Source organism: Cibotium barometz, chromosome 25, assembly GCF_041138505.1.
Source record: "Cibotium barometz isolate CiBa-2024 chromosome 25, ASM4113850v1, whole genome shotgun sequence".
Taxonomy (NCBI): domain Eukaryota; kingdom Viridiplantae; phylum Streptophyta; class Polypodiopsida; order Cyatheales; family Cibotiaceae; genus Cibotium; species Cibotium barometz.
In genome coordinates, this window is record NC_141070.1 from 54653476 (window position 1) to 54668660 (window position 15185).

At 41.6% G+C, this 15185-nt stretch overlaps 1 protein-coding gene across 1 annotated transcript in view; it reads left to right on the forward strand.

Annotated features, from left to right (window-relative positions):
- LOC147624744 (uncharacterized) overlaps positions 1-15185 on the forward strand; it is a 76513-nt gene that overhangs the window by 35090 nt on the left and 26238 nt on the right. The window contains exons 4-5 of the mRNA XM_086820020.1: positions 865-965; positions 1095-1141. Coding sequence (XP_086676146.1) covers positions 865-965; positions 1095-1141 — 148 coding nt within the window. The remainder of the gene's footprint in view (positions 1-864; positions 966-1094; positions 1142-15185) is intronic.

A 15185-nucleotide genomic window follows, 5' to 3' on the forward strand; every position in this document is an offset into this window, starting at 1 on the left:
ACCTAGTACGGAATGTAAGGAGATATGGCCTCCTTGGGCCTCCTTGGGTGCTGTAACTTTTGATTTGCTCGTCTTACAGAACCCGACTGTGCTGCTTGTCGCAATCATAGCTATAATACTTGCGCTCTCTGCTATGTAATCTGTTGTGTGTCCTTGGCCACCTCTGCATACAATTGCTGCCAAGGACTGCAATTCGCAATCACTGCTTCAGAAATGTTAGTCTTGCATGTTACCTTCTTGCTTCTTGCAAGGACTCATAGGGTAGTGGCCAAACTACTTATCTTGGATCGTGAAGACCCATTGGAAGAGGCTAAAGAGGCCAAGAGGTGTGTCAATCCCTCTTGTTTAAGTCGTCCTACTCTCAATCCTCTAAGGTAATCCTTCCAAAATGCAATAGAAAGCTTGAACCACTCTTCTCTCTGCTCTACCTCAATCACTCCCTCACTCAAGTTTTCAAGCATGCACACTCAATCACACTCCAAGAAATCACAAGTATGCATACAACAAGCAAGCAAGAGGTAAGAACACAAGAGGAGAAGAAAGCTTTGTACTTGAGAAATGAATGATTCTCCCTATTCACATTATCAAAAGTAGTATATATACACAAGGGCTTTGCCCGGCCGCCCAACTTAAGTGGGTGACCATTGCCTATCTCTACTCATATATACAAGGCTTATGGTTGGATTTTGCTACATCATTGGGGCTCACGGGTATGCATAATGTGAAATTCTCTTAGGCTAGAGGCAGGGATTTGAGATGTACAGAATGTGTGAACATATCTTTATAGCTTTAAAGAGTAACAAACACACAGTATGAATTAGCTTTTTGTTATGTATTTCACCATCTTGTCCTTGCCATTTACAGAGGCAGGCTGAAGAGAAACTTCCCCACCTTGATGCAAAGGAGGGTTTAACTCTCTCATTTGAAGATTTGCAGACATCACAGATTTGGAATTTGCGATTCAGGTACCTCTTGAACTTCATAACAGAAGCAGCACATACAATTTATTTGCATGATCAAGTAATTCAAAGCCTCTTTATGTTTCTTTACTATACATTGCAGTTATGTAACATCCTATAAATGGATTCATGCAGATTTTGGCCAAATAACAAAACCCGCATGTACTTGCTGGAGTCTACAGGTCAGAACATGAACAATTGTACATTTTCGAGAGAGGAAAGTAAAACATTGGTAAATTTTTAACGTACGTATGGTCACTCAATTAAAAACAAGAAGTGAATGAATTCAGAAATCCAAAATGAATCCGTTGCACGAAGTTGGCATGTGTCTTGTTAGGAAAGAAGCATGTAATAGGCAGTAGTCCTCGGTTTGATTCCTTAAAAGAAGATGGTGTCTTTGTCTTTTACAGGGAGATGTATAGCAGCAATAATTAATTCATGACATGGCTTCCCTCCTCTCTTGCTTAGCTATATACCTTCTCTAGTGCCCAAGTCCAAGTCCAAGTCTAGATCCAAGTCCAAGTCCAAGCCCAAGTCTAGATCCAAGTCCAAGTCCAAGTTCCATAACCAAGTTCATGTTCATGTCCAACCTATATGTCCAAGTTCCATGTTTATGTCCAAGCTTCATGTTCCATGTCCAAGCTCTATGCCCAAGTTCTCCATGTCCAAGTCCAAGAAACACTCGCTCATCCCATGAGTAATCTCCACAACTCGTATAGCCTTGTTCATGAAGAAAACCATGGAAATGCTTTTCTCGCAAGAAAACTAATATAAAACCTGTTTTAACGGTTTTTGGGCGATAAAAACATCCAAAAAGTAGTTTTTAGGGTTTTTGGAGTAGTTTTAGGGTTTTTGAAATTTTTAGGTTTTTGGAGAAAATTTTTGTCCGTACATGCCATGCATATGGCCATACAAGTCTAGGTTTGACTGTACATTTGAAAAGCAAGTTGGAGAAGGTGTTGATGGCGAAGAAGAAACTCTTCATGATTATAATGATGTCCACACACACTCCATGATCTCCTTCAATCTTCAATGATCTTGTTCATGGTACTACAAGAGAAGTCCGATCCTTTTTATACTTGTAAGAGACCTTGCTTTTTGCCAAAGAGCCTTCATGCTTTTGCTTTGCCTTTTTACGCTTTGCTTTTCTCTTTTTGCCTTTGCTTTTGCTCTTTTTATTTTTATTAATAAAATATTACTCAACTTTTAGTGCTTTGCTTTTCTGGCTTTAAGGCCTTAGAGCTGCTTTTTGAGAAAAGCGCCTTTTAGCTTTTTGGTCCGGCTCAGTCTCCTCTTTCCAATGGTGTCCTTGGCTTGCGTTCAACCTTGTTTGACTTTTTGTTTTTTCTTGCTTTTTGACCAAGAATGGTGCTTTTTCTTAATCAATCCTTATGGACCTTGTTGCCATGTCTTCTTCCACTTGTCTGGTGTCCGAGCATGGATTTCATTATGTGAAATAGAGCTAAGAGGGCCAAATAGTTACATTCTCTCCCTCTTACATCGTAGTTGTCCTCAACTGTGGACTATAGCACATCCATATGTTCTATGTATATCCGTGAGTTCCAAGTATATAAAGTACTTTCATATGTTTGAAGGTACTAGCCTCGTCTGGTGAGCTTGTGCATTTGGTCTTTCCCCATATTTGAGGTGTCATTTGTTCATCTGGCAATATCTCAATGCCTTTTGTTTGACCGATGTCCTTGTTCTTGATGGTACATCTTCATGGCTTGTCACATGTGTTAGATAAAATAAATGCATACTTACCTCCTGCAAAAACTAGACACAAGCTAGTCAACAAACAAGTATGCATCATTCGCGTCTATTGGGTATTCTAGGTACTGGTCAGGTAGTCTGGAGCCTAGTGGACTATCACATGCCATAAAATAAATGCATACTTACCTCCTGCAAAAACTAGACACAAGCTAGTCAATAAACAAGTATGCATCATTCGCGTCTATTGGGTATTCCAGGTACTGGTCAGGTAGTCTGGAGCCTAGTGGACTATCACATGCCATAAATCCAAGCGTTGTCTACACATCAAAAACAACACAAAAATCAAAGAAATTCAAACATACATCAGTATGCAATGCACAAGTAATGATCCTCCTTTTCATGGATTGTCTTGTCTGGTTTCATCAAAACCATGCTGAGCCATCTGGTTACTAGGACCGCTCAGACTTTTCCTCAAGGCCATTTGGTCACTGGGACCGCCCGAGAGTTTATCAATAGTCATCTGTGCCATTTGGTCACATTGACCACCTGACTATGAAATCCAATAGTCATCTAGGCCATCTGGTCACAATGACCGCCCGATTGTGAAATCCATTACAGTCATCTGGGCCATCTGGTCGCAGTGACCGCCCAATTGCGAAATCCAATACAGTCATCTGGGCCATCTGGTCGCAATGACCGCCCGATTGTGAAGTCCAATATATTTGGCATTGTTGTCGTCCAATGGGTTATCTGGCATCGTTGCCTCCCATATACAAATCTCGTTCCGGTATCGTTGCCACGATGGGTCATCTGGCATTGTTGCCTCCCATACACAAATCTCGTTCTGGCATCGTTGCCCTCCATATACAAATCTTGCTCCTTGGGCTTTCTCGTTGCCACTCAAACTAGAATCCCTACTCTCAAGCCTCATTGGGAGAGCTATGATATTTCGCCAATGATACATCACAGATATTGGCATAGACTTTGGCACTCATACAGAAGGAGCCAGATCTCTCATTTCTTTTGGTTATTCTTGCGTGGTGGTCTCCCCACTAATCAATGGAGATCGGTTTTCGGTGTAGCACCTTCCTGTCCTAGGTGTGCGGCAGATTTTGAGACTGTACAACATTGTTTATGGGGATGCAGCACTGCACAACAGATTTGGGGTTCTGTAGCCCAACTTATGGGCAAATTGAGTGACCGAGCCATGCATGTGACCTGGGGGGCAGTTGCTTGGCTCTCCCAGTCTGGTCTGTAGCTTTTTTATGAGGGTAGTGGTACAGATTCTGCTATTTTCATTCGTAGAGGTATTGCCCAGCATGGTTTATTGCAGGATGTTCTTCACTCTGATTATACACCCCCCAGACAGAGGATTGACACCAGTTGGGAGATTGTTGCCAGTATTACAGAATAGCAGATCTAGAGAGCTAGATGCACGGAGGCTATTGAGGGTGTCCAGATTTTTGGGTCTCAGTGCATTAGTACTATATGGATAATGGGGTGATATCATCCATACTCTTATGGCTACTTGGGCTCGCATTCAGGGGCCCTCTCTTTCTGTGCAGGCAAAGCGCATGATATTTATGCGGGAGTGGGACCATGGCATCTTCTTTTCCTCTAGTACCACAGGTGTTACATGGCATCATGATGCTCCTCAGTGGTTGAAATCACCTTACATATTGGGGTGATTCTATTCTTTTTCGGCTTATAGTTGTGATTGTTGTATGTTTTTTTCATACTTAATAGAAGTCTCTTTCTGGGGAAAAAAAAAACTAAAGCATGTCCAAATAACCATTATAAGTAGAATAATGATCAATTCCAGTCCAATATATATACAGTGAAGAGGGCTAGAGGTATGATCCTTCCCTCTTGAATCTGTCTTGATCGCAAGACCTCCATATCTGAACTTCAAATACATCTCGACCAACCACTTTCTCAATGCTCATAAGCTCGAAGTATACCTGGATAGTCCTAGAAGTACTCCTCTGGCATCCATTTCACGTCCAACAACGAATAACTCTTGAATTCCAAGAGGAACTTTCTGACCACTGTCTTTCCTCCTTTTCTCACAGAATGAAACACAATCTGTTTTGGCTCTTGCACCCCTGGTGGATTCTTCAAAACAAGTTTCTCTGGGGATAACATGGTTGATCTTCTTGGTATCTTGAAAGGGCCATATACCATCATTCCCTGACTTTGGCAATCCAAAGATAAAATCCATAGCAATATTCTCCCATAGATCATTCAATGGGTCAATAATCTTGCTGGTGTTTGTCGATCAAACTTGACCTTCTGACAAAACAAACATTCTCGAATGATAAAGCTCAATGTCTTTCTCATACTAGGCCAATAAAAATAGCTCTCCAAAGCTTGAAGTGTTGTCAAGGGGTCTCTATGCCCCATGTATGGAGAAGCATGGCACTCTTCCATTACTTTGGCCTAAATTCCTTGTGTTACTCATGACCTGGGTTTGTATCATAAGAAAACCCTTCTTGATGACATAAAAAGTCACCAAATTTCTATTGTGCAATCTGTTCCAAAACATCTTTGAAATCCTCTTTGGTAGCATAAGGATTCTTCATCAAATTGAAATCCATATGGTAACCCATAGAAACCGCATGGCTCAAGGGTCTCTGAGATAATGCATCTGCTTCCTTGTTGGCTTTGACATTCATCGGCCACAACATGGCCTGCTTGGTTCAAGACTGCTCCAATGCAATCTCATCATGTTCAACCACAACAAAAGGTCTAGAATATCCAACATTGGTCCTTTGCTAGGATAAAGTCTCAATGCTTCAAAAGGATTATGTTTCAGCTTTGGTCCACAAAGATTCCATGGCTTTATTTGTCGAAACATGCAATGGGCTAAGCACCACTGCAAACCATTTGTCGAACTTCTTGGCATGATGTCAATCTGATGATCTCTTGATCTCTCTGGCTTCTTTGCCTTCCTTTCCCTTACCTGTCATGAAGAAACTGCATCTAAAAGAGTAGCCTCGATAAATAGAGCAGGTAGCTCTAGATTCTTCTGCAATGGTGTCTCGAAAATAGGCTTTAGCAGCTTCAACTCCGTCGGCTTCAGTGGCTGAATCCTTGATGAAATCTGCAAACATTTGAGCGTTCTTTGATCCTGCTCTCTTTTGGTTCTCCAAGAAATAAATTCTTTGTCTCTGAGAGGTCGTCTGAACTACTGAAAGTCATGGTACTCTTCTGATGTCACGGCCACGGTTCCCATCAAGAATTTCTGTAACAACCTCATGCTTGTTTCCTTCATGAGGCCCATGGTCTCCCTCTACTCTCGACATGGCTTTGTCACCCCAAGAAAGTTTCTTAAAGAGAAATCCTGCTCTGATACCACTATAAGCCCAGTGGGGCGTGCAGTGATGACAGACTCAACCACATGTCCAAGAGATAAAAATATAAAGAGAGAGGGGAGAGAGAAAAGGGAATGGGGATCTTGCACAGTACACCACATTGAGCGGGGAACAGGTTCCGCCTCCTCTTCAGGAATTTATTTCAGGAACAATCCACGGGCTTTTCCAAGCCAGGACCAATACAACAAATGAAAATAATATCAAACAAATATGCCGATGTAGGATATCCAAGTCAATGTTGATGTCGACGTACAAGATCTTTGATGTCGAGCACACCACGGGGATGACCCACAAGTATCTCTCACCGGGCTAGTACCAAATCTAAATATCCAAATCCAAATCCAATGAATCCAAGTCCAATGAATCCAAATCCAAAATCCAAGTCCAAGTCCAAGTCTATATCCAAGTCCAAGTCCAAGTTCCATAACCAAGTTCCATGTTCATGTCCAAGCTTCATGTCCAACCTATATGTCCAAGTTCCATGTTTATGTCCAAGCTTCATGTTCCATGTCCAAGCTTTATGCCCAAGTTCTCCATGTCCAAGCTATATGTCAAAGTCCAAGAAACACTCGCTCATCCCATGAGTAATCTCCACAACTCGTATAGCCTTGTCTATGAAGAAAACCATGGAAAAGCTCTTTCTCGCAAGAAAACTGATATAAAACCTATCACCCATGCATATGCCCATACAAGTCTAGGGTTGACCGTACATCTGAAAAGCAAGTTGGAGAAGGTGTTGATAGTGAAGAACTTACTCTTCATGATCATAATGATGTCCACACACACTCCACGATCTCAAGAATGGTGCTTATTCTTCTTATGGACCTTGTCCCCATGTCTTCTTCGACCTGTTTGGTGTCCAGGCATGAATTTCATTATGTGAAATAGAGCTAGGAGGGCCAAATAGTTACACTAACCCTAGCAGTCCTCATGTAGGCCAACCCACCAAGTCTTCCCACTTCAATCTTTCACTCACACAAGGATATTCCCCCTCACAAAGGACTCATTGGATAGTTCCACTATGGAGGATGTAAGAATAAGCTTTCATTTCTACTGCTTATAACCAATGGGAAGCAACTATTTGCAGGAGCCAGCTGCCACAGCCCGCTGCGTCAATCATTGCCGATCATCCCCCAAAGGCTGCTCAAAGCCTACAAAGCTCCACCAGCTCATTTGATGCTCTCTAGCCAAATAGGTTTTATTTCACCTTTTCTAGTGCCAAATGCTTGTGCCCGTCCATCGATGTGTGCATGGCACATGTCGTCTTGCCATCAGGTAACCCGAACAAGCTACTGAAAAAGGAAAAGATTTTTTTTTTCATACTGCATCGTAACAGGGGTCTTACAAACATAAGCTAGCAGATGCCTAGTCCGACCTGGGATAAGTGCAATGATTTTCTAACACAGCTGCTGAGAACACATCAACAAAACCTCCACCACCTCTTATGTTCTTGGGAAGTAGGGTTTTTCTCTTCTTGGTCTGCCACCACCATGTCAGTTTGTTGCCCTAAAGTAGAATTTTTCTTTTCTTAGTCTGCCACCTTTATACCAGATTGTTGACAGAAACACAATATGGCCATGAATTCTTTAGGCCAGATAAGCTCAATCCAGAGTTCTTTCAGCTCCACGTTGTCGTGAAGTGTGCGGTACAGCCAGGAAAGTACGAAACTTCTAGCTGTGAGAGTGAATGTCAAATCCAACAAGGAATCTCACGCACAAAATTTCCCAAGGAGTATTGAACATCACTAATTCCAATGACAAATACATGTGTCAACTTGCCTCAATACATCCTTGAATTCATCCAGATGATTGCACAGAATTGCATGAAATCCTTTGAACCATTCATATGTGTGCATAACAAGGCATTCCCCATTTTTCCAATAACATGTGTTCCCTTACAACCTTTACATCCAGTGCCATTAAAACCATGATTTCATGATGCTCCTTTTCACCTGAAAACCTGCCTTAATATTCTAACATTTCACAAGCTAGAAATAGAATACGGCATAGCTATTTCATATACATAATTTCCAAAACTCAATCAAACAGGAACAAGGCCATCTTCCGTGATTTTACAAAACTCCAAGTTCTCCCAAAATTTATATCTTGTTCACCAGCTTTTTCCCATATATTCCAAATCTTTTAAGGGCTTATATGTCATGCCCTTTTACTAAAGTAACAAAGAAGTTTTTTGAATTAGGCTTATCTGAATGATGCGATGAGTGAACACGTCGATTTTTTTATTTTTGTTAACCCATAATGGCCGCTTCAGCGCCGATAACATGATGGAGAAAGAAATGGTGAAACAGTCGCCTCAGCGCTGACTGTGAGCTTTGATTTTCCAAGAAGCACATCATCAGATAGCTCTCAATTTTCCCTTCATTTATAGCACCTAAAAGCTATGCACAGAAGATAAGCTCTTCGAATGAAATCCTCTGGTCGCCGACGACACTGTTCCCTCCCTCTGCAGATTTTTCCTACTCACTCTGCAATCACCGTTTGCCTCCGGTGCTCTCACCTTTTTCCCGCGGAGATCTCGGCGCTCCCTCCCACCACCTTATTCCAGCTGTACATGCCATTTAAAAAAAAAACTGCGCAATTCGCTTCTATGTTTTCTAGAAAAAAAAAATTCCCAAATATACTTTGTTTTTTTTTTAACCTTAGCACTAAGGTTACAAGGCATAACCTTAGCATTAAGGTTAAAGTTCCCAATGCAAAACATTTCATTTAATTCTATTCCCCGGCATTCAACAATTTCTTCGGCACTGCAATGTCTATTACTCTTGATGTCTCCGTAGTGTATAAATCATCATATTGGCCATGTGATTTATAGACTCCCCAATTGTTCATTCAAGTATCTTCCCATATCTTCATAAATACATTCCTTTGTGCATTGAGATACCCTCATGCTTGCATTCCATAAGATTCACTGAATTGACCCAATCGATACCATTTAGCAGAACCATCACCCTCCACACTCATATACAAAAACTCCTAAATCTGACTCAGCCTCAGCTTGTCTTATTGAACCTCATATACAATATGAACATATGTACATGGCATCATATAATGACTCGTCATGGCACTTAACCCCATGCATCTGGATGTGTATTTGATGGCCTCACATGCACGGTTTCACATCATAGACGTGCCATGGCACGACATCCACCCCCTCTAAACCTGCACATCCTCTGGTATGTGCCAAATCATCATCAAGGTCCACATATAGCTGAATGTCGTCTTCATCTTCAGCAGTTCCAGGAAGATTATCCTCTTCCTCTTCAATCATATCCATACTACCACTGTCAAACCTCTCATCCTGAGCCTCTTGTGAATCAAAAGGATCACTATCATGCCTTCTTTTAAATATCTTGATTCTTTTGCCAGCCACAAGATTCTTTACTTCTGTTCCATCAAGCTCACACAGAGTATACGTGGCATTTCCATGCACATGCTTAACAATGTAAGGGCCAAACCATCTTTTTGCAAATTTTCTTTGAACAGTGAATTGGTTGTCAAGGCTACTATCATACATTAGAACCCAGTCACCTTCTTCAATAGGTTTTGGCCGGAGTCTGTGTCTACTATCAAATCTTTCTTTATTTTTCAGCCTTGCATCTTTCAAGCGAGCTTTAGCAAGCTCTACATCTTCAGGCCTCCTCTCCAACTGTCTTATTCGCAATGCAAGGAGGTCATCTCTGCTCAATCCTTCCACCCAGGGCAATACATTCCAAGTTAGAATTACTTCTTCAACTGGCATCACTGGCTTCTGACCATACATTAATTCTGCGGGCATGTATCCTATCACTGAGCTATGAGTTGTACGGTCAGCCCACAAGGCATATGGTAGCAGCTTTGGCCACTCTCTCATCCTTTCTCTGCATGCCTTAGCCAAAGCCTTAATGATTGGAGGATGTCCTCGCTCACTTTTCCCATTGCCCTCAGGATTGTAAGCACATGTTAGAGACAGTTTGATACCAATTCTAGAGAAGAATTCCCTTGCTTCTTCAACATCTAGCTCACCCCTATCAGCTGTTATTTTCCCAACACAACCATATCGGCAGATCACATCTTCCAAGAGAAATTTGCATACTGTTTCCGTACTCTTTGTTCTAAGAGCACGCCCTTCTACCTGATTTGTCAAATCTTCTCTTGCAAGTGCTATATACCGCATCTGCCGAATTCCCAAAGGCATTGTAACTAGATCCACTACCCATCTGTAGTGCATGGGAGGTGGGTAGGTTGGTTGCAAGCCATCACGATGCCGCACATTTGAGTACATTTGGCATACTATGCATGTTTCCACATATTGGGAAATATCCTTGTACATTCCTCTCCACCAATATTTTTCCTTTATTTTGGTAAAAGTGGCCCACACACTTCTATGCCCAGCCCAGAGACTCTCATGGAATTCTTTCACAAGCTTTCCTTGAGTCTCTTTATCACATATGACTCTCTGTGGCATAGCATTCCTCTGTTTAGGATGCTTCCAGAGATACCCATCCTTTAGAAAGTAACCATATGCTTTTCTGCGGATCCTCTTAAATTCTGAGTCTGACCAATTCTCTTGCCTTGTCAGAGTACTCAAATATTGACCAATAAGCAACCAATCCCCTTCATATATTTCCTCAATAAAAGACTCAAGTGCATTTGATAGACAAATATGATCCCCTTTTGCATATGCTGTAGTATAGAACTTTGTACCCACATCATCAATGTCACTAATCATCTCTTTTTCATCTTCATACCTGGCTCGTGATAGCATATCTGCAACTGGATTATCTTTTACCGCAATATGCTCAAATTCAGGATTTAGTGACTTGATATAAGCAATCCACCTAAGCATAGCAATATCTGGAGTGGTACAACTTGCTATCATCCCAAGAAGTGGCAAGCAATCAGTTTCCACTAGTACAGATGCCCCAATAAGATATTCTTTTTCACATTTTAGAGCAGTGACTATCCCCCATAATTCTCTCTTGATCTGTGGATACTTTCGTTGTCGAAAGCTTAATACCTTTGCTCCAAATCTAATTACATACCTATGATCATCCTCATCATCTTGCCCTACTGCCCATCCTATCCCAGTAGGACTAGTATCAACTGTAACAATCACAGGCCTGCCACACTCATAATCTGCCTTTCTCAAAATGGGTGACGATTGGAGCAAATATTTCAGCTTCCGCATAGCTTTAATATGTACTGCACTCCACAAAAATTTTTGATTTTTCCTCAAAAGCTGATAAAGAGGATCTGCTACATGTGCATAATGTGGGATCCAAATAACATAAAAGACGCATGCTCCAAGAAATCTCCTCAGCTCTGTAACATTAATGCATATTTCCTTCATTCTTTGTATTGCATCTATCTTGGCTGGACAAGGACGGCGTCCACTAGTACTACAAAGATGTCCCACTATTAGCACTTCACCAACCCCAAACACTGATTTCAGCCCAGATAAAGTAAGATTTACTTCTTCAAGCCTGGATAGAATCATGTCACAATCCTTTATATGATTTGCCACAAACTTGCGGCACCCCTTTGAATCCAAATCCTCATCTTTATCTTTCTCATCACAGCCCTTTATTGGCACATCATCCAAAAATGGCATAGTTTTTTGTGGTATGAAGTCTCGTAAGACTTTATTCATTCCGTTCATCATATGTGCCACTAAGTTAGTGGCACCCTGTGGTAAGGTACACATCCTTACTAATCCCAAAGGAGTTCTCATTGTGGTCAAGTCCCTGCTTTGTATATCCAGCTGGAACTGATCATATCCCGAATACAGATCACCCATAGAGTATATAGCTTTCCCTGCAAATGCTTCTGCAAACTCATCCACAATTGGACCTGCTCCCACATTCCTGATTGTGACTTTGTTTACAGGTTGCATATCTTGAATAAAGCGCAATGTCCCATTTTTCTTTGGTACAGTAAACCATCTGTTGGAATATGGGGCACATGAAGGCTCCAAGATTCCCATCCTGATCTTTTCCTTTAGTAATTCCATCAACTTTGGTAAGAGAGCCTTTGGTACTGGAATTGGCCGCAGGTTCCAGGGCACATGTGGAACAGTAAAGATTACCATTGGTGCTGTTACACTTGGATCAACACAACCTATCTCATGCGGCTGAAAGGCAAAAGCTTTCCCATGTTTTACAAGCATCTCCTCAAAGCATTCCCTTTCAACTGGCAACAGAAAATCCCTCTCACCAATCTTCAGCTCTTTCAGAGTTTCTTGAGTAAATTTATGCCCAATTCTCTTCGGATCTCTAAGATTTGGCTGCATAGAAGCTTCATCTATCTTCTCCTTGCTTCCTGGTGGCAAGGGCAAGGCAACTGGTTTCACCTTCTTTGCAACCGTTTTGTACTTTGTATCAACATGAGCATCCATCTCACAATTCATGTTTTTACATTCCACCCCCTCAAATTCCTGGATTATATCATACATCTCCACAGATGACACCTTTATCATTTCATTTCCACCCTGTAAGCATGCTCTTCCCATATCAAAAAGCACATCCATAGTATCTATGAATGACACCTCATCAAGCACCCCTGAAATAAACTCATTCTTCTCCAAAAGACCACACTGCTCAAAACTTTTTTGTTCATTTTGTATATGTTTTTGCATGCCACGCTTTAAATCCTTGCTTTTTACAAAAACCAGTGACCCATAGCTGGAGAATCCCTGAAAATTTGCTGAAAAACTATTTACATTGATTGAGTCCTGCGAGAACTCATTCCCCCCTGTACCATTGGAATCCCGCTTTACAATGGCACCTGGCCAAAATCCCTCTATCTCCCTGTAATTCATGAACTCTCTGTTTATCTTTGGGAGTGACTGTGCCCGAAGAGACTCACGATTTCTTTCATGATTAATGCATACTGTCAAAAACTGAACAGCTTTTTTGCCATCTTTACTCCTTATTCTTGCATATGCTGATCCATCATCCAAAACTTTTGTTTCCATCCTTACAGCTGTAATGTAGGGTTGCCCAAGAATGAGGGGATACGATGACATCTCCTGAACAAAGAAATTCTGATCATCCTTCACATCCCCTATAGTTACCCTTACATTTGGACATGCTGCATAAAGCTCACCAGATGAATTATTAGCTGCTTTAATCATCCACCCATGATCCACATCCATTGGCCACTTACATTTGTTGTAGAGATTTTTAGCCATAAGATTTATTTCAGACCCATGATCAATTAGAGCGACATACGGCTCTTCCAAATCACCTATCTTGACAAGGGTTTCAGTAGTTGCTCTTGCCCAATGACTCCTGGAGTAATGACTCTTTGTAAGAACTTCTTTTTCATCATCCTCTTCCACAAAACGCACTTGTCGTGCCCCATCAGCAGAGTGATTACATTCCACCACATTTTCTCTCTCTTCCTTTTTCTGTACCTGTACACCATGAGTCTTGGAAGTGCTTGCCTCCCCTTGTGATGGAATAGATTCAATTATGGACTGCCTTTTTCTTCGTATAATATCAATTATCTCATCATGAAATTCTTTCTTTGCAATCCCCAAGACTTCCCCTAGTGTGAATTCCACCCTGCTGTTTAGAATTCTCTCTTCAAGCACCTTTTTGAGATCTGTTGCAACTTCAATATCAGATTGAAGCTTGTAGAGTGGACTTTTCCCTTTACCCTTCTCCTTCATTTTTGCTGGCACTTCTTCCATTGAAACATCATGTGGAGGTCTGCTATGCTGTGGAGGCATATGTGATGGCCCAGGATCCTTCTTTTCACTTCCGCGTGTAACTCTTTTTGATGGCCCTCCTTCCTCATTTTCCCTTTTTCGCTTCTCCTCTACCTGTGCCTCATTATTTTGGCATTTGGCAATATAGGCATGAATGGATAAAGAATCCACAGGCTCCTCCCAGCCAGTCTCAAGACATATACAATCACCTGCCTCATGCAAAGCTTGCTTTGACACTTTCTTTGATGCAATTAATTCCATTGTTGATGGCCAAAAATTCTCATTCTCATAATCCTCATCATTCTCAAATCCATGCTTTAGTTGACCAACCTTTAATCCATAGGTTGCTGCCTCAACCATAGAAATGGCATGACTAGCAGCCATATCCTCTACCAGCTTTTTCATCCCTCCTTTCCCAAAGTTTGTACTCAATGGAAGACCAGTCTCTGTAAGATGGATTTTCCCATCTTTGAAGAACACAAGTTGATTTTTAAGAGCTTCTTTATAGCTGGTACAATCCTTCTTTGCATGCTCTGGGTCATCACACCATATGCATCTATATGTAAACCCTTCTTTGCTTTGAGGCCTTTGCATAGAAGTCTGCCCCAATGGTAGACCTTTTTCTTCAATCCTGGACATCTTCAATTTTAAGTCACGCATACCCTTGATAAGCTCATCCATCGGCCCATCTATCTTTGGAATTGTAGCAGCTGGTTTGGATAGATTCTCAGGGGTGACAGCAGTTATGGGGGTTGCAGAGCCCATCACCATTTTATCCCTCCTCCGCTGTCGCTTTGCTAACATAGTGACTGCATCCTCAACATCATTCCAATCACTCTTTAATCCCTGTTCTGTATTCTTATCCTCAAGGAGGATTTCCAATTTCTCCTGGAGATCTTTCCCAGCTGCTTGCAAGAAGAGCTCTGTCTTTTCTCTGTCCAAAGTTGCACGCTCTATTCTTGACAACTGGGCATAACGCTTCTCAAACTCCCTTAGCAATTCTGTGGCAGAAATTTCCATTTTAGGTTTTGTGACCCATTCCAAGAAAGTTCGTTTGGTCACTCGCTCAGAATCCTCCATGAAGTATTCATCCTTTAAAGCAAGCTTGAATTCTTCCCAATTTCTGCCACCCTGTGCTGTCTGCAATCCTTTTATGCGCTCTCTTATTTCAGGAACGCATACCAGCTCAAAACTTCGAACCATATCCTCCTCAGTCACCCTGTTTAGCTCCATCTCCTTTATATAATTGCGCAGATACTTTGTAATGTCCTTCCCATCAAATTGATCTACCTTTTTCACAATTGATTGTAAGGCTTTGGTCGTGGAAATCTGTCCCCTCTCAGCAGCTTGTTGCTGTTGCATGTACATGGTAAACATTTGGAACATCTGCATAACTCCGGGGTCAAAATGAACCCCCTGGCCCTCAGAA